Genomic DNA, 26,193 nt, shown 5'->3' with positions numbered 1-26,193 from the left:
CTTTCTACCAACCAGGCGTTAGTCATCAAGCCAGCAGACAAGGGGGGGGTGGGATTGTACTTTGGGACAGAGATAAATCTGAACAAGAAGTTATGAGACAACTACCTAATACAAACCATTATCGATCACTAGACATCAACCCAACTGAGAGATTGAGAACACAAATATTACAGGTGACCACTGAGGCTTTGGATGAAGGGTGGATTTGTAAGAATGAATTTAATTTTCTCAATACGGACAAATACAAAACACCTAATATTTATGTACTGCCCAAAGTACATAAGAATTTAGACAACCCCCCAGGAAGGCCGATAATCTCGGCGTGTGGTTCCCTGCTAGAGCCACTGGCCAAATATATCGACACCTTCTTGACTGACTTTGTTAAAAAAACAGATTCATATGTCCGTGATACCATGGGCTTCATAAATAAAATAGAAGATTTACCTTTTGACCATGATAAACAATTATTGATTGGTATGCTTTGATATTGAGTCATTGTATACCAATATACCATTGGCCGAAGCACTAATTGTACTAAGGAATAACCTCGACCAAAGAGAACGACCACATGAGGTATCAATGAACTTTATAGTCACTTTATCTACTATTTGTCTGAGGAGCAACTTTTTTGCGTTTAAAGACTCCCTTTATCTCTAAGTAAAGGGCGTGGCTATGGGGTGTAGCTTCGCTCCGGAAATAGCGAACTTGGTCATGCATGAATTCGAGAAATACCGTATATATAGCGAAACCAATCTGTATAAAAATTGTATCCAACATTGGTGTCGTTATATAGATGACATTTTTATGATATGGGAAGGCACCGAAGATACTCTTATCCTATTCCACAATTGGTTGAATATGAGATCGTCTGATCTTAAATTCACAGCGTCGAGTAACAAAGAGAAGAATAATTTCCTTGACATTTGGGTACAAAATAACGGCGGTAGCTTGGAAGTCAGTCTATACACCAAGCCTATTGACAGAAATACGTTGTTACACTTTTCAAGTGTTCGTCCCCGTAGTCTTAAAGAAAACCTGCTGTATGGGCAATTTTTAAGAATAAGATGAAATTGTACCCACAAAAACGACTATTTTGCGAATGCGGAAGTACTTAAAAATAAATTGATAAACAGAGGATACCCCCGCAAACTAGTTAAAACAACACTGAAGAGAGCATGGTACACACCGAGACAGGACCTCCTTACACCCAAAGAAAGATCAGAAAGCACACCACTCACATGTGTACTCACATATAATCCAAAAGCCAACAAAATTAAAAAGATCATTTTAAATCACTGGAGACTGGCGAGCCACCTAGGATTCCCGAAACCATTGTTTGCCTTTCGTAAAGGCAAGAATCTAAAACAACAACTTGTGAGGGCTGCACAACCCACAGATAAGAGACAAAATTTGAGAGGAATGTTGGGTCTCCCGCCTTTGGTGGGCCATTTCAGGTGCCAACAGTGTGTGGCATGCGCACTGACAACAGATTCCAAAGAAGTAATGATTAATGGACAACAACATATTCAGAGAACATTTACTAATTGTAACACAAAGGATGTTATTTATTGTGTCACCTGTCCATGTAACATGCACTATATCGGTCAAAATACACAACCGATAAATAATCGCATTTTACAACACAAATCTCAAATTAAGTGCAAAACCACTGGAGCCCCCTTAGTAGAGCACTATTTGAGTCATGGCCACAGCGAAATCAATATCAGTTGGACAGTATTGGTCGCGGTACAAAACAACGCTCAAGAAAATATACAGACTAAGTTAAACAGACTAGAGGCTAGACTGATTGAGAAATATTATACAGTGATCACTGGACTCAATGACAGAGATGACATTTGGGCTTTGATTCAATGATGATCAATCCAATCTGTACCGAGAACCAGAGAGAGATATACACTATTACACCATGGGGTTGTCCAGATGTAGGGTAGATAGGTTGTTAAGCCATTTTCCTTTATCAATTGACTATGTAGACAAGGAAATACAGTAAGTTTGACTACTAAGATGGATCTAAATGATTTAAGGTGATGATCTAATGTATGTATTTGTCGTATTTATATATTTATATATATGCTTCCATGAGTCATCTTCTTTATGGTGTTCTCCTCCAAGTCCAATTGTGGAGTCAAATCGACATTGTCTAAAATATATATTGTGAGAGACAACAGAGAGCGGTCACCATAATGGGTGTTGTGATATAGATGGTTCTGATAGAGATATATATATATTTTCTTCCTTGGTGATGGTTCTCATTACTTTCAGCAGAGCACTCGAGTTCTTTTACTTTTTTCTACAGATTTCAATTATTGTTTCCACATTTCTTTGCCCTCCAGCAGAGTGGCATTACACATGAATTAGTGAGTGCCCGAGCGTCTCCAGCATATTAAGTATGCTAGAGATCGAAGAAGAGTTCTTAGTAGTCCTTCTTCAGTGTCTATCACCCACGGAGGTATTTTCATTTAGTCACGCTACGAGCTCGCTGCGTGGCGTCTCGACTGCACAGAGACAGGGATCCTGTGAAAGGAAGGGTTCACTAAGAGGTAAGCCGTTGTTTGTAGCTAGTTTATATACACACTGAGCCTAAATTTCTTTAAAATATAGGATACTGATATAGGCTCTCTATTCCCTAGACTGACTGCCCATGAGTTTTTACCAGGGAGAATTGTGTTAACTGATTATTTTGAACCATTCGAGCGAAGATTGACGGCTTTTGAATCACCCTTCGTCAACTGCGTAAGTTACGAGTTTGATGTTTTTCCTTTTCTGTGCGGCGTACTTAGCTGGCTTTTACTAGACTGCTTTAATCTGTCTTGTGAGATATATATATATATATTTATATTGTTTTTAGGGCTGTGCATATATATTTTTATGCGATATAACATTTCTTTGTGAGTTATTGAAATGTGCTCTTAGGATATTGTATATGTCCCCATACAGAGACGTGGAGTAAAAAAACTGTTGTGATAAGCTTGGCCGAGGTTGGAGACTTCCACTCAGGCCCTGAAGCAGGCCTTTTGGGAAGGTACACATGTAGAGAGACGTCTTCTCTATTGTTAGACCCTGTATAGAGGTTTCTGAGCACACATCGCGGCACCCTCAAGTCTTTGGGATTACTTTGGTTTTGGTCTTTTCTATTTTATGGCTATTCGTTTATCACTCACTGAGCACTGTTTTTAGAGGAACTTTATTCTAATAAAGTTATGCTTATGTTACTTTGTACATGATACTTTTGAAAAGTGCACTTTTCGGTCTTACCTCTAGCTCTACTGTTGTCCACAGCTTGAATTTACTAAATTGGTGACACTCTTGGGAGATCGTGGTGTGGTTGATCCCCAAATATATAAATTGTAAATATTTTAATATATGTATATATGTGTATATGAGAAGGTGTATTTACTTGTGGTCCAGGTTTCCTTTGGTCCCCAGTCCTGATGAGGCCCAAACTAAATGGGCTGAAACGCGTTGACCTGATACCGAAAGAAGCCCTGTACTATTTGAATTCATGTGTAAAAGAAAAAATTGCAACACCAGTAAATAGTGTAATAGGGTGCAATGACAAATACCCTAAGAGGTGTTGACACGAGGGCGATCTTGAGTAATGTGAACAGCGAATTGTATTTTTGGTGCTTGTAAGTTTACTTCACAGCACAACTAATATTAGGGCTCCAAGGATTCTGTTTTCCGTTTTCAGATACATAAGTGTATTTTTCATATGTATTTTTTCATGGTTTGTGAGTAAATGTGCATTGTTCATGTGATAAAGAAACATACATATATATATGTGGAAAGCATACGGACTGTGGGCGAGTTGTGGTGATATATATATATATATATATAAAAAACTGGATGTATAACGATATACATCGGACCTACAACCTAGTGTGATTGTGGTTTTGAATTAAGCCAATTGGTTGGTTAGAGAATAATTTCTCATTGATGGATTAATTTAGGTTTCCAATAGCTATAGAAATAACTGTTGTTGTATCTATTCTGCTGCATTATTTTTGTTTTTGCCTTCCTCCACTGGAAGTTCATTGAACTCAAGGAGGATACCCCACTGATTCACTGGCCGAGAGAGGAACATTTCTGTTTCCTTGCCATTATACAACACAGGGCTTGGTCGCCGCAGCAAGAAAAGAAATTAAAACAGGTATAAGAGAATAGAAGAGCATTCTTTGGCACCCAGGACATTGTGCCGTTGATGGCAGATGAGGAGACGAAAAAGGACACCCAAGGCCCCAAAACAAAAACAAATGCAGACTTTTTCGAGGCTCCATGGATCCTTTGTACAATTTACAGACCCCCTTAGTGGATATCTCCCCGCCCAAAAAAACACACACACATTAGACCCTGCGGCCAACCTCTGCTGTGAATGGCCAGAAGGCTGTGCATTGTGTGCGGCAGGCTGCATAGCAGCTTGAGCGTTGGGCTTGGGTTCAGGTCAGGTCTTGCAGACGAATCCCATTGCTTACTGCCAAAATCTGTCCTCAGTGAGAGTTGGGTGGCTGCAGGACAGCTGGGTGCGTAGCCATGGGCACATATACACTGACCAGATAATTTATAAGAATCAGTGTTGGGACATAAACCCTGGAAAGTTACCCCTCTTACACGCATGGGAACGTTCCTTGTACTTCTGCACATTTGCAAAATGAGCGCACCCATCCCACAGTGTATTGCACAATTATTCATTTCAAAATGAGAGGCTTCCATACAATGGCAACCAATGTAATGTAAAATTTAGAATTTCCTGGATGTCACATCGTGTGTGCATGCACGCTAGTACTGTATTCCCTTTGTTGGCATGGACATTTGCTGCGAACATAAGCATACAGTTAACACAATGCATTCCAGGTCACTGTTATGAAGGTGTGTGCTTGTTTCAATTCCGGAGGCACAATAGCCTTCGATGAATGGAACTGTACAAAGGGACATTGATGGATCGAGCTCTACTCCTTGTCTGTATGATTGACATTTACTGAAAGGTTTCCCCAGCTGCCGGATGTGCTGCTTCAAGTTGCAGATCACCTGTGAATCGCCGAGGAGGATGGGATTGAAAAAAGACTGCTTCGTGGGATCAAAACAAATCAAAAAACAACTTTATGGGGGGGGGTGAAGGGGGATGGTGGAGGGATGAGAATTTGCCATTCTTTTTGAACGGAGATCATTCGAAAACTAAATTCCAAAAGCTAGAAAATATAATTGTACGGGGCAAGCAGGAATGCTGAGTGGGGGAAAGACGTGAGTGGTGCGCGCGTGCACACGCAACGGCAAAAGTGAAAGCAGTCTGGCAAGTGGTGTGCGATGTGCGCGCACCATGACGAGAGAGGAAAGCCAGATGGCGCCTCTGCTCGTCATTGTGCGCGTAACCGCACGCTCTATGACAGCCAAAAAGCTGTGGTAGCACTTTTAAAAGCACACACACTAAATGTCTCGCCAGAGCATCGCATGTGCTGGCTCAGGCGAGACCAAAAAAGGGAGTAACTTAATTATTGAATTGGAAGGAAGTAGAATTGCACAATTTGAAACCATAAAACCTGGAATAAATCATGGCTTACCTACTTGACCAAACTGAGTGATCCTAGGCAATTGTCTAATTTCACTTTGCCTCCTTTTTCTTTATTATGACATATAAGAGCACCCTTAAATACATGTGGGCAAGATATATGCTGTATAAAACATTCTCTTGTGTTTGATTTATTAAACTATAATGTTGTCCATCTATAATAATAAAACAGACCAAGCAGATGGTTCCTCGTGATAACTGACGTGCCTCTTATTTGAATATTGGAATTGTTGCCAGGTTGGGAGGAAGCATAGTTACTTTTCTATTCATTTTGATAACTGTAATTTTAAAAAAATAGATCTCAAAGCATAATCTGATGTACTAAGGTGAAATGCATGTTAATTAAATATACCTTTTTTTTATCCTTTAAGACTTTTACACGTTTGTTGAAAGATGTCTTGCAAATGAATGTGTTCCTAAAGTTAAATGGTGCAGGACACCTTAGTCACATCTTTTATTTTATTACAGTTAGTGTAAATAAACACTTGCCCATTTAATTCACATCTTTATGAACATAAGTGCTCTCAGCAGCCCAGTGCAGTGGTTCAGCTGGGGGCTGCATATGAAGGTAAGGAGGGCCACATGCAGCCCCAAGGCCGTACTTTGAGTATCACTGACCTAGGGAGCCCCCAGCAGTTGGTGCCAGACTTCGCATGAGCAGTGGCGTACAAGGGTGCCACTCCCCCTAATACACACAGGAAAACAACCCTTCTAGTGGAGTAGAAAAGACATGAGGAGGTGGTGTAACAGGCAAAGCTGCTGACTTTGGAACTGGGGGAACCAGTTTATTTATGTTGCTATATATATATATGTGTGTGTATATATATATATATATATATATATATATATATATTCACTGAAAAAACCATAGGTTTCACACATGTTATAGTTAGCGGAAATTTTACTGATAAAAAACCAATGAAATTCCCCCGTTATAGTTAGTGCAGGCAACTATAACTCACGCGACCGCAATCCTCTGCTGATGCTAATACTGTATTTAGACACTTATTTGCCCATGTCTTCTTCCATACATTTTTAGCTATACATATATTACAAATATTTTTTTTTCATAAAGACACATATGTCATCAGCAGAAGATTGCGGTCGCGTGAGTTATAGTTGCCTGCACTAACTATAACGGGGGAATTTCATTGGTTTTTTATCAGTAAAATTTCCGCTAACTATAACATGTGTGAAACCTATGGTTTTTTCAGTGAATTTGCAAGGTTTTTTAAATGCTAATTCCTAACTATAACGTGTGTGAAACCTATGGTTTTTTCAGTGAATTTGTACGGTTTTTTAAATGCTAAGTTACTTTACGCCATTCGTGGCGTGCGCGCCCACTTAACGCAGTTCGTTCCGTGCGCGCACGGTGCGCTTCGCGCACCGTGCGCGCACAGTGAGCACGCGGTGCGCTTCGCGCACCGCGCGCCCACTTTACGCAGTTAGTGCCGTGCACGCACGGTGGGCACGCGGTGCGATGACAAAGCAAGAAAGCACGTCAACAAATCTGTTTCTGCTTTCCTCCGTGACTATGGTATGGGTGCCATTTACCACAACAACTTGCGTTATGACATGCAAGACATTTATAGAGGAGATGGTGTGCACTTCAATGATGAAGGGAACAGAGTCTTCCTCTTGAACCTTAGACTCTGCATCGGTACTTACTTGTAGGTACCACTAAAAAATCATTTCATAAACACAACGGCTCTTTTTAGAGCCCCCTAATATCTAAACACTTAAATCTGATTTTCATTTTATTTTTATTTTTTTTCCTACCGTACGCTTACTGTAAGCTTACCGTACGCTTACTCCGTGATTTTTTTTAAAATCAATAAATGTTTTCTTTGTACTTTTCTGTCCTTCTTTGACACCCTTACAAATGTTAGGGGGTCTGTAACTCTCCTCATTGCCCCCTTTCCTTGTTTTCACTCTCTTTTTTCAGAGTGAAATACACAAAATGGCGGCCGCCGCTTCCTGGTTTCGGCCGATTCGAATGTTTACTAAGATCTAAGAGCCAATCAGAATCGCGCTCGCGCACGCCACCGTACGCTTACCGTAAGCGTACGGTAAGCGTACCGTAAGCGGGCTCAGATATATATATTGATTTAAAGGCTATTTTCTCAGAATCTACTGAACAGATTTACACCAAACCTACAAAAGGCACTTCCTTGACCTAGGGACTACCTCTCTGCCAAATTTTGAGTAATTCTGTTCAGCCGTTCGGGCTGTAGCTCGTTCTAAAGGTCCTATGGAAAAATGCATGGGAAAAACACGTTTTGGGACCCCCCTTTTATCTCAGCCCCCGCTTGACGGATCCCCCCGAGACTTTCAGGGTAGGAGCGGAGCGTAGCGCCCCACCTATTTTGAGAAATTCGCGAGGATTCGTCGACCGGCGCCAAAGTTATTCAAAATAGAATGTTGAGGTTTTCCTATGGAAACGTGGTCCTAACTATAACTACCTACTGGCGACCGCCAGTAGGTAATATATATATATATATATATATATATATATATATATATATATATATATATATATATATATTCTCTTTTGGTAGGCATGTGGAGATTAAGTAATTTGCCCAGAATCACAGGATGTTGAGCAAGTGCTAGACTTGAACCTGGTTCCCCAGCTTTAAGGTCAGCAGCTTTGGCCATTACGCCACATTCTCTTGTGGTCTTGGCAGTCGGCTCAATATCCTGTGATTCTGGGCAAATCACTTAATCTCCTCATGCTTAACAAAAATGAATGTGCCCTTGTGTAATAAAACTGTTGTTCCTGTAAAGCACTCCAAAACCTTCGGGTCGAGTTTGTGCTATATAAAACTGCACAAAAAACCCATCATTAGGGTACAGTGAGCCCCTCACAATTATGGACCCCAGTGATATTGCACACACTGCACCCCTTTAAAACCAGGAGACAAGTTGTCACTTCATCTAGGTCAGAAGTGTCCAAACTGAGGTCGCACCCCCTGGGGGTCCATGGCTGAAATCCCAGGGAGCTGCAAATGCCTCAGCAGTACTTGTAGTTAAAGATGGCCTGGAAGGCACTTTTCCAGGCTGTCTTCATTTATTTGCAGAGTTAAAGGTCATAAAAACAGTAATGGAACTGTGACCCTGAGTGCCAGGGAGGTGGGGGAGGAGGTGGTGGGGGGGGGGGGGGCCCAGGTCAGTGAGTTTGGTGACAGGAACAAAGACATGGCTAAAATGAACAAAACTATTCTGTGACAATGTTATTGTTAATGGACACACCTTAATTGAAAAATAAGTGCAAGTTAATCTTATCCGTGGGAAATGCTCTCCTTTTTTAGAGAACCTCACTTGATTAATGTGGTCGCTGCAGATCTCTGACTGTGTATCCAAAGAGTCATCGAATTGTGATAGCACAGTGGAGGGGTGATATGTGGGGGCTAATTTTTGTTTACAAATGGACAGAGACAGCTTCCTTGGAGAGACGCCACAGGGAAGAGGGTGAGATAAAGGGGCTCACTGTTTTTTAAACAAAAAAAACTACCAACACTGCCATCAGTGCAGCAGGTGCAACAGGACTGAGCTGTTGGTGTGAGGGGCCTTTGCTCCCCAAATAGGCCTGCCTTGCTACCAAAAAGGGGAGTGGGAGCTCATATTTCTTGCTAGCATTAGGATTCAGGTCACCCTTGCGGTGCAGGGAACAGGACCCAAGTAACAGGGAGGTGGGATGTGAGGCGTTATCTTTTTTTCATACTAAGCGGCAGGTTGCTTTGGCCCTCAGGCCTGGGAGTGATGGCCTAGAGGAGGAAACAAAGCAGACAGCTTGTTTTGCAGGGCTGTAGTTATCACAGATCCTGCAGGTGCAGGGGCACCGAGCTTAGGAATGTGAGGGACAAATTAAACCCCAATTATGGCTGTTTTACTATCCTTCCTTGCTTGCATTAGGGCGCAGTGCACCATGTTTGTACAAGTGTAGCTTTGGGCCTTGGAGCGAGGGCCCAAGTAAGGGAAAACCTGACGCAGAGGAGACACTTCAGTTTGGGGTTCAGAGAGATGGTGGGGCGGGGGTATGGCAAGATGCGGACTTATCTTTTCAACGAAGGGTAGAGAGGATGGCTCTCTTTTCAAGGAGTAGCTATAATTAGAAAAGCAGGTGCACTGACACTGGGACCCAAGGATGTGAGGGACCCCCTGCATCACAATTATGACATGCCCAAATGGGGCATGGGGGCTATTTTTCCTTACTGGAATTAGGGTCGTGGGCACCCTCACTGTAAAAAGGGGGCAACATGTCAGAGCTCATTTTTTTCTGAAAGTGACAGAGAGCCTGTTTCAAGATTGGAGTGAGGACCAGGAATGGTGGGCCAGGGATGAAAGACAGCCCTGCTCCTTCTGCTTCCCCAATCCTTACTAAAAGTTTTGAAAGAAGGCCCAAACTTCAAAGCATTTGTTTAGTGGGGCTTACAGCAAAACAATTTGAAGACCTCTGATCAGGGTTGTCAACAAGCATTGCATCAGCCTTTCCGGCCTAGAGGGAAATCAGAAAATTCCCACACAGGCAGTGCCTCAGAAAAGCCTGGAAAGCTGGTGCAGAGATAGTCATAAGCCAGGTATTGTGTGACGTGTGAACGACTGCACCAGTTTCTGACAGTGCAGTCTACCATGTGCATGCCCAACATTCTACTCAAAGGCTTATAGGCAGGGCCTAACAATGGCCAGTGAGGCTGATACATGTTTAATATGTGGCTGCATCTTCATGGGTGCGAGGTGTGTGCACTGACCCGAGGCCCATGGAAGTCATAGATCACAGCACAGTCGTCACATGGCCCTGTTGAAGCGTATGCAGCACGACCAGTCCACCTTTGAAAGCATGGCTGACTCTGTGGCTTGTTGCTCTTGGTGGCTGGGCAACCTGCATGAGTTTGGAGGCTCACTGGGTGTGTGGGTGGGTCACATGACATCAGGATCCATTTTAATTTTGTTTTCCAGGGAATGTGAGTGCAGGAATCTAAGACTGGCGGAAAATATTAGCAGTTTTGTTTCAATACATTTTGAAAAGAGGTATGTTTTAGATTCTTTTTTAATATCGCCACTAAAGTACTTAGGCACAGTGCAAACATTGGACTGTTCTGGTTCAAGGTTTTTGGGAAAATTCTAATTTAGTGTACCTACGAGTAGCTATATAAGATCTGAAGCTGTGCAACGCAATCCTTTCGTAAATCGGCCCCCTAATCTTGCCAGCCATGTAATAGGGCCAAGCACAGGCAAAGACTTCCAAGCAGGACGAGCCACTTAAAATCGTCTGATCCTCTGAGAATGAATTTTATAAGTGCAGAAGTGGCCATGATGGGGGCTGACAGGAGAGCATTGCCACTACGCGGTTAAAAATACTACGGCATGTATGAGCGCAAGTGATTAGGGGGGAATCTTTAATGAGAAGGCCTGGTTAAAGGCACACTTGAATCAGCTGTTTCAACAAACCACGAGCCCACAGGGTAGGCCTCAACCCCCTCCCCTTATGTATGCCACCCCAAGAACATGGACCTACCGGAGTAGTGATGGTTTCTGGAGCTGGAGTCTGTAGGATATAAGAAGGAGAAGAGAAGTGAGTCGCTTAAACTTTGGGTTGGTTAACAGTTCATAACACATTTCGACTTCTTAAATTTCTGCCATCATTTAACACACATTTAAGAAAACTGGTTAGGCACGGGTGGCTAGAGGTGTATTACATGCAACTTTCTGAGCAGTCTCTACATCAAGGATGGAGTAAAGTCTACGGAGAGCAGTTGTTAGTAGCTAGATCCAAATATATCTAAAAATGAACAGCAGGAGTGTCATTGGAGAACAGATATATTGCATTATTTAGATTCTGGGTGCCTTTCCATGCCCCTGGTGAGGTCTAAAGCACATTCTGGGCGGCCTGATTGCATCTTTTATATGCTCTTTATGTCCCTGATGAAGTGGTCCAGCGCTCTGGGTGTCCTTCATAGCGTATTGTTGAAAGGATGTTGTTTGCCGGTTGTTCCTTCTGGGACGACATTGTGTGAGGTGTGTGAGGTCTATCAGTGGTGGCTGGCACCTGAAGGATAAGGTGGGCGCTGTGATGGCTGTCAATGGAAAGAAGTTCCAGGCATGGAGAGTGAGTTACCAGGGCAGTACAGGTGAACTCAGTTTGAGGATGGCCCTCATTCACCTAACGATGAACCAATTGTAGGTAAGGCAAAAAGGAGGGTCATGGGGTAGCATGCGGTAGGTGTGGTTGAGGAGTTAAAGCCATGGGGCCATTATTTCACTGTCTGAGCAGAAAATATCTGCGAGCCAAATTGTTACACCTGTAGGTAGGTCCAGCACAAGAGCCCATGACTGAAGGTGCTGAGCAGAAAGGTATCACAAAGACGTAGAGACGGGTTTATTACAATTAGCCACACAATCATGCTGTATAAAGCTATAATAAATCAGGAAAATGCTCTTTTACGTGTTTGGGCTTTTATTGAACTCAGTGTGAATTTTGTTTTAAATTACGAATGCCTTTAGCTTGAACTATACTGAAATGTTTTGTAGCTTATAATTTGTAATATTTTTATGGACGTGGAAAAGTGTAAATAAGTATACCAGGGATATCTGGACAGAATAAGTAACAGACATTTTTTAACCAACAGAGAAAATATTCGAGCCGCTTACCGTCAATTCCTCTGAAAGACAAATACAGAGAAAAACAAGCATTAGTACATCCATCTCAAATGCAGAACAACTCAAGAAAACAAATAGGCCATTGTACGAACTAGCAAACTGCGTGTGATGTAAAGTCCAAAGTGCAGCGCCCTCTGCTCCCCTGTGTGTCTGCTCACCTCCAACCACGAGCTGTGAGGCTTTCCAAAAGACAAATGTGTGTGGGATGAGCGGGCGCATAATGGGGTTTTCACGAGCAACGAGAAAGGCTAAATCCTAAAAGATGACAAACGCCAGCGCCTTGAGGCCCTAAACTGCTTAGAGAGCGTTAAATGCAGTTCATCCCTGCATCTATTCATCCACCCAGACATCAATCCGCCCGTAGCATACATCGATCAGTTCATGCACTTACCTGTCTCTCCATATATCTACCCTCCATCCATTCCCTCGTCCGTCCACCCATCCCCATCCATTTGACAGTTCACCTAAATATTCGCCAGTCCTTCTGTTCATTAATCAGTCTATATATCCCCTATCCATGTATTCATCAGTCCATACATCTCCCTGCCCATTCGCCCGTTCATCCGTCAATCCATCCCTCACTTGTCCGCCCATCACTTAAGATAAATAAATAAATAAGAAAGAAAGAAACAGAGTGCGAATACGGAGGGTGAGGATGTGAAATAGGACTAGTGTTAGGAAAGCTGCAGAGGCCGTGCTAGGTAACCAGTGGTTCTCCTGGTTCCATCCAAGGTTAGTATTCTGTAGAACCTCTCCATTAGAAGTCACGTGCTTCTTATGAATGGACTATGCCAGGGCACTCTGCACAAAAGGCACCAAGTCCTACCAAGTGCAGGTGGCACAGGGTCTCTACACAGAGGCCACAAAAGTGAAAACACGAGTCACCAACCAAAGTCTGGAACCCCAGGCCGCGCCTTCCAATGGACACTGTGGTTAGTACAGAGGTTCCACAGGTCATCTACAGGATGCTTCCACCAGCACTCCTCGCACCGCTCATCGGTCACAGCAAAGGTGTCTGTGTACTACCAGCTGCTGAACAGAAGAAGGTCTGAGAGTCTGTGGCCCACTCCCTGCTTTCTGATGCTCCAACTCCTCACCAGTGGACGGGAGAGGGTCTGGCCACAGAGAAGGTCCACACAGCATGGGGGAAAATCACAGCTGCCCACGGCTAAGCAAAAATGGGGCCTCCTCTTCAACCAAATGGGGTGGGTTTAAGGTCAATCGAAACTAAAAAGGTCTCCCCCCTGGATGTGTTGTGATACAGGGCATTGTGAGCAGAATTTGATGCAAGGGATCACATTGCTACCCCTCAGGTTGCATTTGAGGGTACACTGAGTACATCAGAGCTATAGTTGCATACGCTACAATTGCAAGCCCTCAGGAACCCGCCCATGCAGGAGTCCAGCGCCTGCTCAGGTGTCGTCTTCACCAATGAAGGGATCAGACCAGGACAGAGGATGGAAGTTTGCAAGTATCATGTAAACCAGGTGACCAGTTTGTTAACATGTTTAGGTATTTAATTTCATCCTTCATCCTGACTACTTTCTTTATACTCTTTTTCTATTCTTGTGAGGAAAAGAGACTCCCACAGGGGGGTTGACCACCTGGGAGGGAGGCAGCACGCTCCTGGACATCAGAGGCAATTTGTTGTACAGACCACCCCCCTCTTCAGCCTCATGGGGTGCTTTGTGCCCTCAATCCTTGATTCCCCTTCAGCGGGGGTATATCTCTACTCAGAAACCTCCACACAAGGGTGTGTGGCACACAAGGGTGTTGGGTTGTGGTTGCATCACTAAGAGCATTGGGCAACCCTCTGAAGTTGACAACCTCGCAAGAGTCGAGGACAACTGACCGGCCTCCAGCAAAGAAACTGCTCAGACCTTCTCTCTGGGGCCTTTCGAGGTTTCCTGCACACACAGGCCTTCTTCAGAAGTAACAGAATAATCCAATATGTAGAACAACAGAGCTGTACAAACAACAGAATCCAAAATCCATATGTCATTGGACGTTCCTGGTATACTTTGTAAAATGTGCCAATAAGAAACCTCTAACATAGAATATTTTGGCCACAAACTAAGACATAAATGAAAGGATAAGTTTTTCCATGCTGTCTGTCTAGACAATGAGAGTTACTCACGCCAATCTGGTGTGCTTCTTTTAATTGCTAACAAAAAAGCGTCAAAATTCAATGGCCGCCATTGCATGTATGTTCTGTTGCAAGGTCCTATGTTAGGGTGCTGGCTTTTGTGTGTAGTATCCCCTCCAAAGCAGGGTGCATAGCCATCAGTTCTACTCCCTGCCCCTGAAATCCATACTTCCCTAGAGCCCTCTTCAGCTCACTGGGCCTCCTTTTGGGCACTAAAAGGTACTTACCACATTCGTACTCTAGAAAACAGTGCTTTTTTGGTGCACTTACCACACTCGTACTCTTGACTGATGGGCATTTCTGGTGCGCTTTCCACATTTGTACTCTGGACTGAAGGCCCTTTCTGGTGCATTTACTCTCAGTCGTACTCTTGACTGAAGGGCGTTTCTGGTGCACTTACCACACTCGTACTCAGGACACTTGTGCCTTTCTGGTGCGCTTTCCACATTTGTACTCTGGACTGAAGGTCCTTTCTGGTGCGCTCAGCACACTCGTACTCTGGACTGAAGGTTCTTTCTGGTGCACTTAGCACACTCGTACTCTGGACTGAAGGTCCTTTCTAGTGTGCTTTCCACATTCATACTCTGGACTGAAGGTCCTTTCTGATGTGCTTTTCACACTCGTACACTGGACAGGAGGTCCTTTCTAGTGCGCTTATCACACTTGTACTCTGGACTGAAGATCCTTTCTGGTGCACTTACTCTCAGTCGTACTCTTGACTGAAGGGCATTTCTGGTGCACTTACCACACTCGTACTCAGGACACTAGTGCCTTTCTGGTGCGCTTCCCACATTCGTACTCTGGACTGAAGGTCCTTTCTGGTGCGCTCAGCACACTCGTACTCTGGACTGAAGGTTCTTTCTGGTGCACTTAGCACACTCGTACTCTGGACTGAAGGTCCTTTCTAGTGCGCTTTCCACATTCGTACTCTGGACTGAAGGTCCTTTCTGGTGTGCTTTTCACACTCGTACTCTGGACTGGAGGTCCTTTCTAGCGCGCTTATCACACTTGTACTCTGGACTGAAGGTCCTTTCTGGTGCACTTACTCTCAGTCATACTCTTGACTGAAGGGCATTTCTGGTGCACTTACCACACTCGTACTCAGGACACTAGTACCTTTCTGGTGCGCTTCCCACATTCGTACTCTGGACTGAAGGTCCTTTCTGGTGCGCTCAGCAGACTCGTACTCTGGACTGAAGGTTCTTTCTGGTGCACTTAGCACACTCGTACTCTGGACTGAAGGTCCTTTCTAGTGTGCTTTCCATATTCGTACTCTGGACTGAAGGTCCTTTCTAGTGTGCTTTTCACACTCGCACTCTGGACTGGAGGTCCTTTCTAGTGTGCTTATCACACTTGTACTCTGGACTGAAGGTCCTTTCTGGTGCACTTACTCTCAGTCGTACTCCTGACTGAAGGGCATTTCTGGTGCACTTACCACACTCGTACTCAGGACACTAGTGCCTTTATGGTGCGCTTACTACACTCATACTCTGGACTGAAGGTCCTTTCTGGTGCACTTATCACGCTGGTACTCTGGACTGAAGGTCCTTTATGGTAAGCTTACCACACTCATACTCTGGACACTAGTGCCTTTCTGGGGCACTTATCACACTCATACTCTGGACTCAAGGTCCTTTCTGGTGCAATTATTACACTTGTACTCTGGACTGAAGGGCATTTCTGGTGCACTTACCACACTAATACTCTAAACTGAAGGTTCTTTCTGGTACACTTATCACACACTCGTACTCTGGACTGAAGGTACTTTCTGGTGCGCTTACCACACTCATACTCTGGACACTAGTGCCTTTCTGGTGCACTAATCACACTCATACTCTGGACTGAAGGTCCTTTTTGGTGCGCTTAGTACACTTGTACTCTGGACTGAAAGTCCTTTCTGGTGCACTTACCACACTCAAACTCTGGACACTAGTGCCTTTCTGGTGCACTTATCACACTCCTACTCTGGACTGAAGGTCCTTTCTGGTGCAATTATTACACTTGCACCCTGGACTGAAGGTTCTTTTTGGTGCGCTCACTACACTCATACTCTGGACTGGGGGTCCTTTCTGGTGTGCTTACCACATTCATACTTTGGACTGAAGGTCCTTTCTGGTGTAGTTATCACACTCGTATTCTGGACTGAAGGGCATTTCTGGTGCACTTCTGACACTCGTACTCTGGACTGAAGGGCATTTCTAGTGCACTTATCACATTCGTACTCTGTACACGAGTGCCTTTCTGGTTCACTTATGACACTTTACACTGGACTGAAGGGCATTTCTGGTGCGCTTACCACACTTGTACTCTGGACTGAAGGTCCTTTCTGGTGCCCTTACCACATTCATACTCTGGACTGAAGGTTCTTTCTGCTGCACTTATCACACTCGTACTCTGGACTGAAGATCCTTTCTGGTGCACTTACCACACTCGTACTCTGGACTGAAGGTCCTTTCTGCTGCACTTACCACACTCTTACTCTGGACACTAGTGCCTTTCTGGTGCACTTATCACACTCGCACTCTGGACTGAAGGTCCTTTCTGGTGCACTTACCACACTCGTACTCTGGACTGAAGGTCCTTTCTGGTGCACTTACCACACTCTTACTCTGGACACTAGTGCCTTTCTGGTGCACTTATCACAGTCATACTCTGGACTGAAGGTCCTTTCTGGTGCACTTACCACACTCTTACTCTGGACACTAGTGCCTTTCTGGTGCACTTATCACAGTCATACTCTGGACTGAAGGTCCTTTCTGGTGCACTTATTACACTTGAACTCTGGACTGAAGGTGCTTTCTACTGCGCTTACCACACTCGTACTCTGGATCGAAGGTCCTTACTGTTACACTTATCAGGAACTCATAGACTGGACTAAAGAACAAGTTACTTACCTTCGGTAACGCTTTTTCTGGTGGATACAGTATCTGCCTGTGGATTCCTCACCTTGTGAATATCCCCTGCGCCAGCAACATTCGGAAACTTTTGTAGCAGTCCACGCCGATGGGGTCGAAGATGACGTCACAGAGACACGGCTCCGCTCGCGACTCCACTGACGTCACCGGCTCCATAAGAAGACCTCCTCGGCGTGATGACGTCAGTTCCGCCCCTTTTTTCCGTGCCTTCGAGGCACACGGACGGACTGACAGCAATATGTACATAAACAGCATACACAATACACAATATGCATATCAACACACACAGTGTGGAAAAGAAACATCAAAGCACTAGAAATAACCCAATGTCCTTGACAGTCATAAATACATTTGAAAACATTAATAGAACTACCGTCATAGAGACACTGGAATAGAAGGATGGACAACGGGGAGGCGGGTGGGTCAGTGAGGAATCCACAGGCAGATACTGTATCCACCAGAAAAAGCGTTACCGAAGGTAAGTAACTTGTTCTTCTGATGGATACATCTGCCAGTGGATTCCTCACCTTGTGAATAGATTCCACAGCAGTCCCCGCTCCCGGAGGAGGGTGTCCATCCCCCTATACCAGAAAATCCTGAAGGACGGAACGGGCAAAATGTCCGTCCCTCCTCACCTCAGAATCTAAACAATAATGTTTTGCAAAGGTGTGAAGGGAGGCCCACGTTGCCGCCCTACAAATGTCCTCCACAGGAACACCCCTAGACAAAGCAGAGGTAGAAGACTTTGCTCTAGTGGAATGAGCTCTTAAACCCTCCGGAGGCTCCTTACCAGCTAGGGAGTAGCAGATCTTGATGCATAGCACAATCCATCTTGAAAGGGTGCGCTTGTGCACCGCACGACCCTTTCTGCAGCCAGCAAAGCCCACAAAGAGCTGGTCATCAATCCTGTAGTCCTTAGTCCTGTCCAGGTAAAAGCTCACCGCCCTCTTAGGGTCCAAGCGGTGAAGTCTGTCCTCCTCCTTGGAAGGGTGAGGGGGAGGATAAAAGGTAGGAAGGGTAATGGACTGCCCCAGATGGAAGGAAGTTACCACCTTAGGCAAAAACGCAGCCCTGGTCCGGAGAACCATTCGTTCAGCATGCACAGTCAAGAATGGGGGTTTTGAACTAAGAGCTTGAAGCTCACTTACTCTCCTTGCCGAGGTGATTGCAACGAGGAAAACCGTCTTAAAAGACAACAGTCTCAAGGGACACTTATGTAAGGGCTCGAAAGGAGAACCCATAAGATAAGTCAGTACAAGGTTTAAGTCCCACTGAGGTACAATAAAGGGAGTAGGAGGAAATTTATTCGTAAGGCCCTTGAGAAACCTAAGCACAATAGGTGACTTAAATAAGGACGGCTGATCCGGCAGGCATAGGAAAGCCGACAAAGCCGATAAATATCCCTTTACAGTGGCCACAGCAAAGCCTTGCTGGGCAAGAGAAAGAGCAAACTGCAGAATGTTAGACAAACGAGCCTTCAAGGGATCAATCGACCTCTCTCCACACCAGAGAACGAACTTAGACCACCTATAGGAGTATATGGATTTGGTGGAGTGTCGCCTGGCCGATAAAATAACATCCACCACATCTGGCGGGAGAGAGAAAGAATTCAGGTTGCCCCGTTCAATCTCCAGGCATGAAGGTGTAAGCTCCGGAGGTGGGGGTGTAGAACCTGCCCCTCCGACTGCGAGAGGAGGTCTGCCCTCAGAGGGAGACGGAGCGGAGGGCACGAGGAGAGGTGGAGAAGATCTGTGTACCACACCCTTCTTGGCCAATCCGGGGCGATCAATATAACTTGGGCCCGGTCTTGGCGAACCTTCCTCAGAACCCGAGGAATCAAGGGTATGGGAGGAAACGCGTAAAGGAGTCGTGAGCCCCAACTCAACTGAAACGCGTCTCCCAACGCCCCCTGCATCGGATACTGGAGACTGCAGAATGACAGGCAGTGCGCGTTCTCGAAAGTGGCAAACAGATCCACCCGAGGAGTTCCCCACGTCCGAAAGACGTGACGAACTACCTCCGGATGGAGCCTCCACTCGTGGTCGGCAGAGAACTGCCGACTGAGACTGTCCGCACGAACGTTCAGCACCCCGGCCAGATGATTTGCCATCAGACAAATCCGATGGTCCTGAGCCCAGGACCATAGACGCAGGGCCTCTCTGCACAGACAAAGAGACCCCACTCCTCCCTGCTTGTTTATATACCACATCGCGGTAGTGTTGTCCGTCAGAACCTGAACAGACTGACCGCGAAGGGAAGGGAGGAAGGCCTTGAGCGCCAAGCGTATCGCCCGTAACTCCAGAAGGTTGATGTGAAGCAACCTTTCCTCTGGAGACCAAAGACCCTTGATCTCCAGATCCCCCAGATGAGCACCCCACCCTAAGGTGGATGCATCCGTTATCACCGTGGCCACCGATGGAGGTAGATGGAAGGGCTTCCCTTGGGACAGATTGCCCTCCACGCTCCACCAAGACATCTCCGCTGCAGCTTCTCTGGAGATCCTCACAGACTCCCTGAGATCTCCCTTGTGCTGATACCACTGCTTGCGGAGGCACCACTGGAGCGCCCTCATGTGCCAGCGTGCATGGTTGACCAACAGTATGCAGGAAGCGAACAGACCGAGCAGGCGAAGGACCTTCAGAACTGGAACAACCGCTCCGCTGAAAAACAAAGGAATCATTTCCTGTATGTCGAGAATCCTTTGAGGAGGAGGGAATGCTCGACACACAGTAGTGTCCAGTACCGCACCTATGAACAGGTTGCGCTGAGAGGGCACCAGGTGAGATTTGGGCACGTTGATCGAAAAACCCAATCTGTACAACAGCCGAGTTGTATCCTGCAGATGACACAGCACCTTCTCCGACGACTCCGCCTTGATCAGCCAGTCGTCCAAATAAGGGAAAACCGAAATTCCCGATCTTCTGAGATGGGCTGCCACCACTGCCATCACCTTTGTGAAGACTCGAGGTGCCGAAGTAAGACCAAACGGAAGGACCGCAAACTGATAATGTTGCGACCCTACCGTGAAACGGAGATACTTCCTGTGCGACTTCAGAATGGGGATGTGAAAATACGCATCCTGCAAGTCGAGCGACACCATCCAGTCCTCCTGATTCAGCGCCTGAAGAACCTGCGCAAGGGTGAGCATCTTGAACTTTTCCTGTTTCAGGTAAAAGTTCAGGATTCTGAGGTCTAGTATCGGACGCAATCTGCCGTCCTTCTTCGGGATCAGAAAATACCGGGAGTAGCATCCCTGACCCCTCTCCTGCTCCGGAACCACCTCTATCGCCCCTTTCTGAAACAACTTCAGGACTTCTTCCTGCAGGAGAAGACGGTGGTCCTCCGAGCAAGCACCTTGGCAAGGAGGGTAAACTGGAGGGAATTCCCGAAAGGGAAGGGCGTACCCATTTTCTACAAGATCCAGAACCCAAAGGTCTGTAGTAACCGATTCCCAATCTTGTAGAAAATGGGTAAGCCGGCCCCCCACAGGACCAGCATGATCCAGAATGTCGAATCTAGGGCTGTTTTGCGGTGGTGGGAGGGGCTGAGGAAGAGGAAGAGGAGGAGGAGAGTTGACGGCCACGTGAGCGACCTCTAAGCCTTCCTCTATATCCCTTGGAGCTTTGCTGCTGCTGCTGCTGCTGCTGCTGCTGGGCTGGTCTATAAGAACGAAAACTCGCCCTTCCAAAACCTCTGTACCTCTTGAAAGTACCTCTCGGCTGGGATTGAAGGCCCAACGACCTAGCCGTAGCCTTACTCTCTTTGAAGCGCTCGAGAGCAGCATCAGCCTTCTTCCCGAACAGACCAGACCCATCAAAAGGTAAGTCCAACAAGGTCGACTGGACATCCGAAGAAAATTCGGAGGACTTAAGCCATGCTCCCCTCCTGGTGGCAACTGAAGACCCCATGACCCTGGCAACTGAGTCTGCTGTATCCAAGCCACTCTGTATAACCTGGCGAGCAGCCGCCTGGGCATCCGACAGTACTTCACTGAAGCCTGCCCTATCCACCTCCGACAGCTTCGGTGCCAACTTTTTAGCTGAATCCATAAGCGCATGGATATAGCGCCCCAATAAACAAGTCGCATTAGAAGACTTTAAAGCCATACTGGCTGAAGAAAAGACTTTCTTGGCCGATTGGTCCACCTTCTTGGCCTCTCTGTCCCCTGGGACCTGAGGAAACGCACCTTTTGAACGTCCAGAACAAGCAGCCTGAACGACCAGACTTTCAGGTGAAGGGTGTGATGACAAAAACTCAGGATCCCCCGGAGCCACCCTATATCTCCTTGCAACCACCTTGGACACCGCAGGAGCCGAAAAAGGCTTGCGCCACACATCCAACACAGGCTCCAATATTGCTTCATTAAAAGGCAACAGCGGCTCTGACACCGCAGTTGGAGAGTGCAACACCTCAGTCAAGATATTAGACTTGAACTCAACAGATGGCAATTGAAGGCCCAACAACTCTGCAGCCTTTCTTATTACAGCATGATAAGGAGCCGCGTCTTTAGAAGGTTCATCTGAAGGAGGAGTGATCTCCCACTCCGGAGACAAATCCAACCCACTTGCCTCCTTCAATTCGTCAAACACCTCATCGGATTCGACCAATTCTCCCTCTTCAGCCTCATCCATAAGATAGCTCCTCTCCTCCAGCACTCTCTGCGCCTCTCTCCTGGAACGGATCCGCACCTGCGGCGTCGGCGGCGCCGTGATCGAATCCGACGGCGCCGGCAGAGGCGTCGAACGCGGATCAGCTGGAGCAGCCGGCGTCGAACGAGGTCGAGTCGGCGCCGGTGAAGAGGGAAGCGGCGTCGATGTTTTCGGCGCCGGCATCTGCCAAGACGGCGTCGCTGGGAAGAAAGGCATAAACGGTGCTTGAGGATAAACCTGCGGCACTCCCAGATTAAAAGCCATCGGACCCATCGGACCCATAGGTGCACCAGAGGAATACATGGCCCGTGAGAACACCCCATACATCGCATTGAGATACTGCGAGGGGTCCTGACCTGGATTAGGGAAAGCTGGATACTGGTCAGGTAACACCGGACTCGGGCCTGCCGGCGCCGACGGTGGAACTTGCGGCGTCACAGACTCACCCGGAGCCTGATCATCCTCATCCTGGGCCGGAGTCGGAGACGGAGCCGAAGGACCTGCAGGACCTGGAGAAGCCATCGGCGCCGGAGAGGACGCCGGCACCGGCGAATCAGCCGGAGCCGGAGAAAACACAGGAGAAGATGGAACGGGAGGCGAAGCCGGAACAGGAGAAGGAGACACTGACTCCCTTCGACGCCGAGCAGGCGATTTAGACTTCGACGTCGAGGCCTTGTGATGAGACGAATGCCTCCTTTTCTTCTTATGCTTCTTGCTCTTTGAAGCATGTCCCGACGTCGACTTGGAAGCCGACCTCGACCTCGACCTGGATCTTCTTCTACCTCTTTTCTCCTTTCTCTTCATCCGGGCGATAAAGAGCTTTGCCTCTCTTTCCTTAAGAGCCTTTGAGCTCATCTTCCTGCAACACGAACATCCTTCAACATCGTGGTCCGATGACAAACACCAAACGCAGTCGTCATGCGGGTCAGTGATGGACATGTGTTTGCCACATTCATGGCAAGGCTTGAAACCAGACTTCCTTGCCGACATTCTCGAAGAAAGACAGAGAAACTTCGGAATAAACACAAAGTAACAGGTAAAGCTACCAGTAACGATTCCCGAAATCCGTTGGCGTCGTCGGCGCGGAAAAAAGGGAACTGACGTCATCACGCCGAGGAGGTCTTCTTATGGAGCCGGTGACGTCAGTGGAGTCGCGAGCGGAGCCGTGTCTCTGTGACGTCATCTTCGACCCCATCGGCGTGGACTGCTACAAAAGTTTCCGAATGTTGCTGGCGCAGGGGATATTCACAAGGTGAGGAATCCACTGGCAGATGTATCCATCAGAATGTCCTTTCTGGTGCGCTTACCACACTCATACTCCTGACTGAAGGTCCTTTCTGGTACACTTATCACACACTCATACTCCTGACTGAAGATCCTTTCTGGTGCACGTATCACACTCGTACTCTGGACACTAGTGCCTTTCTGGTGCACTTACCGCACTCGTACTCTGGACTGAAGGTCCTTTTTGGTGCACTTACTGCCCTCGTACTCTGGACTGAAGGTCCTTTCTGGTGACCTTACCGCACTCGTACTCTGGACTGAAGGTCCTTTTTGGTGCACTTACTGCCCTCGTACTCTGGACTGAAGGTCCTTTTTGGTGCACTTACTGCACTCGAACTCTGGACTTAAGGTCCTTTGTGGTGTGCTTACCACACTCATACTCTGGACTGAAGGTCCTATCTGGTGCGCTTACCACACTCATACTCTGGACTGAAGGTCCTATCTGGTGTGCTTATCACACTCATACTCTGGACAGACGGTCCTTTCTGGTGCACTTACTGAACTCGCACTCTGGACTGAAGGTCCTTTGTGGTGTGCTTAGCACACTCGTACTCTGGACTGAAGGTCCTTTCTGGTGCGCTTATCACACTCATACTCTGGACAGAAGGTCCTTTCTGGTGCGCTTACCACACTCATACACTGGACTGAAGGTCCTTTCTGGTGCACTTACCACACTCATACTCTGGACTGAAGGTCCTTTCTGGTGCACTTACTGAACTCGTACTCTGGACTGAAGGTCATTTCTGAGGCACTTACCGCAGTCGTACTCCGGACAGCAGGGACTGTTTGGTTTGGTGATTTGCCTGAGGACAGACCCTGGGTGGCACTGTGGAGGATCAGGACATTCCGGACAAACTGTGAATGAATCATGAGACAGAGAATGAATACGTCAGTCAGTGCATTGTAACCCGAGGCCTGCCCCCTTTGACGACCAGAGCAGAAGGTGGGAGTGCCGCTCAGTGCAGCTGTGTGCCAGGTCCATTTCTCATGATGAGCCACTCTGAAAGAACGCTGGGAGGATTATATTATCTAGGCGACCCTCTGTCTAGCATGAGAGGGCCCCAGGTATTCCCCCCTCGTCTTCCAACGCTGGGAATCGGCTTGGGTTCAGCCCCGCTGGGGGCTGTGGACTCAAGGACTATAGTGAGCAGGTTGAATTCTCTGGCGTGGTATATAAGTTAAACATTTTCTGTTTGTGTTTTTAATTGTTTTTTCTATGTTATGTCATTTTTTTGTGTAGGGCTCATGCAGTGCTTAATTTTGTTTTTAATCCTTCCCTACCCCTGAATGGGGAGCCCCCTGATGGCTTGGGGTTCTCCTGCGCCGTAAGGGCTTAAGGGGTCTACGGTATGCCCCTGAGCAAATAATGAATGTCTGTGAGATATGGAAGACTCTGGGGTCCTCTCATCATAATCGGCATTCATTCTGAGTTACGCCACTTGGTGTGCTGCGTAGATGGAGAGATGTTTGCTCTGGCAGCTAGTGGAAAGTGAGGGTGGGGGCAGAAAGGGGGGCAGGGGCAGGTTTGTCACATGGCCTCCTGTTTCCAGGTCTCGATGGTTCTATCCCCGGGCCTTTTTTGTGCAGAATAATGCTTTCTGGGAGCTGTAGTATTGGCTTACTGAACCTATTAGACTGAGGCACCACATTGTATTTTTCAACGAGAAATCCCAGGGCTGGAAACTCATTGATTTGCTAACATGGATATACACAGTTAGTGCCTAATTTGAGCTGGTGTTTGCAGGTGGGCTCCACAGGCATTCATGTTTGGGTGCCAGCACTTATTTTTCCTCAACAGCTTTGATCTAGAGCAAGAGGGGTGTACCCCAGGCCACTATAAGGGCGAAAAACACAAAAGACATTAGGAAGGAGGAAGAGAAAGATGCAAAAAGTGTGACGAAGGAAGAAAGCAGAGAAGAAAGGGAACCTGCAAGAGTGAGATGGAAAGGCAGTCAGTGTCTGATGGTTGATTACAGAGGCATGGGGTGGAAATAAGACTGAGCAGCCTTAGCACTCGGTACTCGGACCCTCGATGGCAGCTGCTTCTGGCTTTTTAGGAACACTTTGACCCCGGCACCTGTTACTTTTCAAATTAAGCACTGATAAAGTACATTACCCTCGCACCCCCTCCCGAATCTTCACGTGCCCTTGCCTTCTCATCATTTCCCCCGTGCCCCTGGCCCCGTGTACTCACCACATGTATGCGAGGGACAGCAGTCTCTTTTCTCGTCTGTTTTTGTATGGAGGATGTATCCCAGGTTACAGACAGGAGGGTCGGGGCAGGACAGGCACCCTGAAAATACAGGACAGCAAACATGTTAGTGCAGTCTCAAAGCAAGGGAGTCCGCCCATAGTGGAGCAGCAACACGGTCTGTTAAATCCATGAGGCATAGTACGATGGACTGTATCGGCCCTGAAATCTGAGACAGCAAGAGGTGGACGGGATGGGTCCTCAGAGCAGAGACAGAAAGACATGGACTAGATGGGCCCGAGATCTGAGGCAGCCAGAGGTGGACTGGATGGGCCCTAAGATCCGAGACAGCGAGAGATGGACTGGATGGGCCTGAGATCTGAGACAGCAAGAGATGAACTGGATGGGTCTGAGATCTGAGGCAGCAGGAGATGGACTGGATGGGCCTGAGATCTGAGACAGCAAGAGATGGACTGGATGGGCCTGAGATCTGAGGCAGCAGGAGATGGACTGGATGGGTCCTGAGATCAGAGACAGCGAGAGATGGACTGGATGGATCGTTAGAATTGAGGCAGCGAGAGATGGACTGAATGGGCCCTAAGATCCGAGACAGCGAGAGATGGACTGGATGGGCCTGAGATCTGAGACAGCAAGAGATGGACTGGATGGGCCTGAGATCTGAGGCAGCAAGAGATGGACTGGATGGGTCCTGAGATCAGAGACAGCGAGAGTTGGACTGGATGGATCGTTAGAACTGAGGCAGC

The 26,193-nt window shown here is 46.9% G+C and overlaps 1 protein-coding gene across 1 annotated transcript in view; it reads right to left on the bottom strand.

Moving 5' to 3' along the window:
• The window catches only part of LOC146809462 (uncharacterized), a 241,788-nt gene that overhangs the window by 83,594 nt on the left and 132,001 nt on the right, over positions 1 to 26,193 (bottom strand). The window contains exons 37-40 of the mRNA XM_085614868.1: positions 25,433 to 25,531; positions 23,995 to 24,093; positions 12,236 to 12,246; positions 11,103 to 11,132 (exon numbers count right to left, since the gene is read on the bottom strand). Coding sequence (XP_085470994.1) covers positions 11,103 to 11,132; positions 12,236 to 12,246; positions 23,995 to 24,093; positions 25,433 to 25,531 — 239 coding nt within the window. The remainder of the gene's footprint in view (positions 1 to 11,102; positions 11,133 to 12,235; positions 12,247 to 23,994; positions 24,094 to 25,432; positions 25,532 to 26,193) is intronic.

The sequence above is a fragment of the Triturus cristatus genome, chromosome 7, assembly GCF_964204655.1.
Source record: "Triturus cristatus chromosome 7, aTriCri1.1, whole genome shotgun sequence".
Classification (NCBI taxonomy): domain Eukaryota; kingdom Metazoa; phylum Chordata; class Amphibia; order Caudata; family Salamandridae; genus Triturus; species Triturus cristatus.
This window is presented reverse-complemented; position numbering and strand designations above follow the sequence as displayed.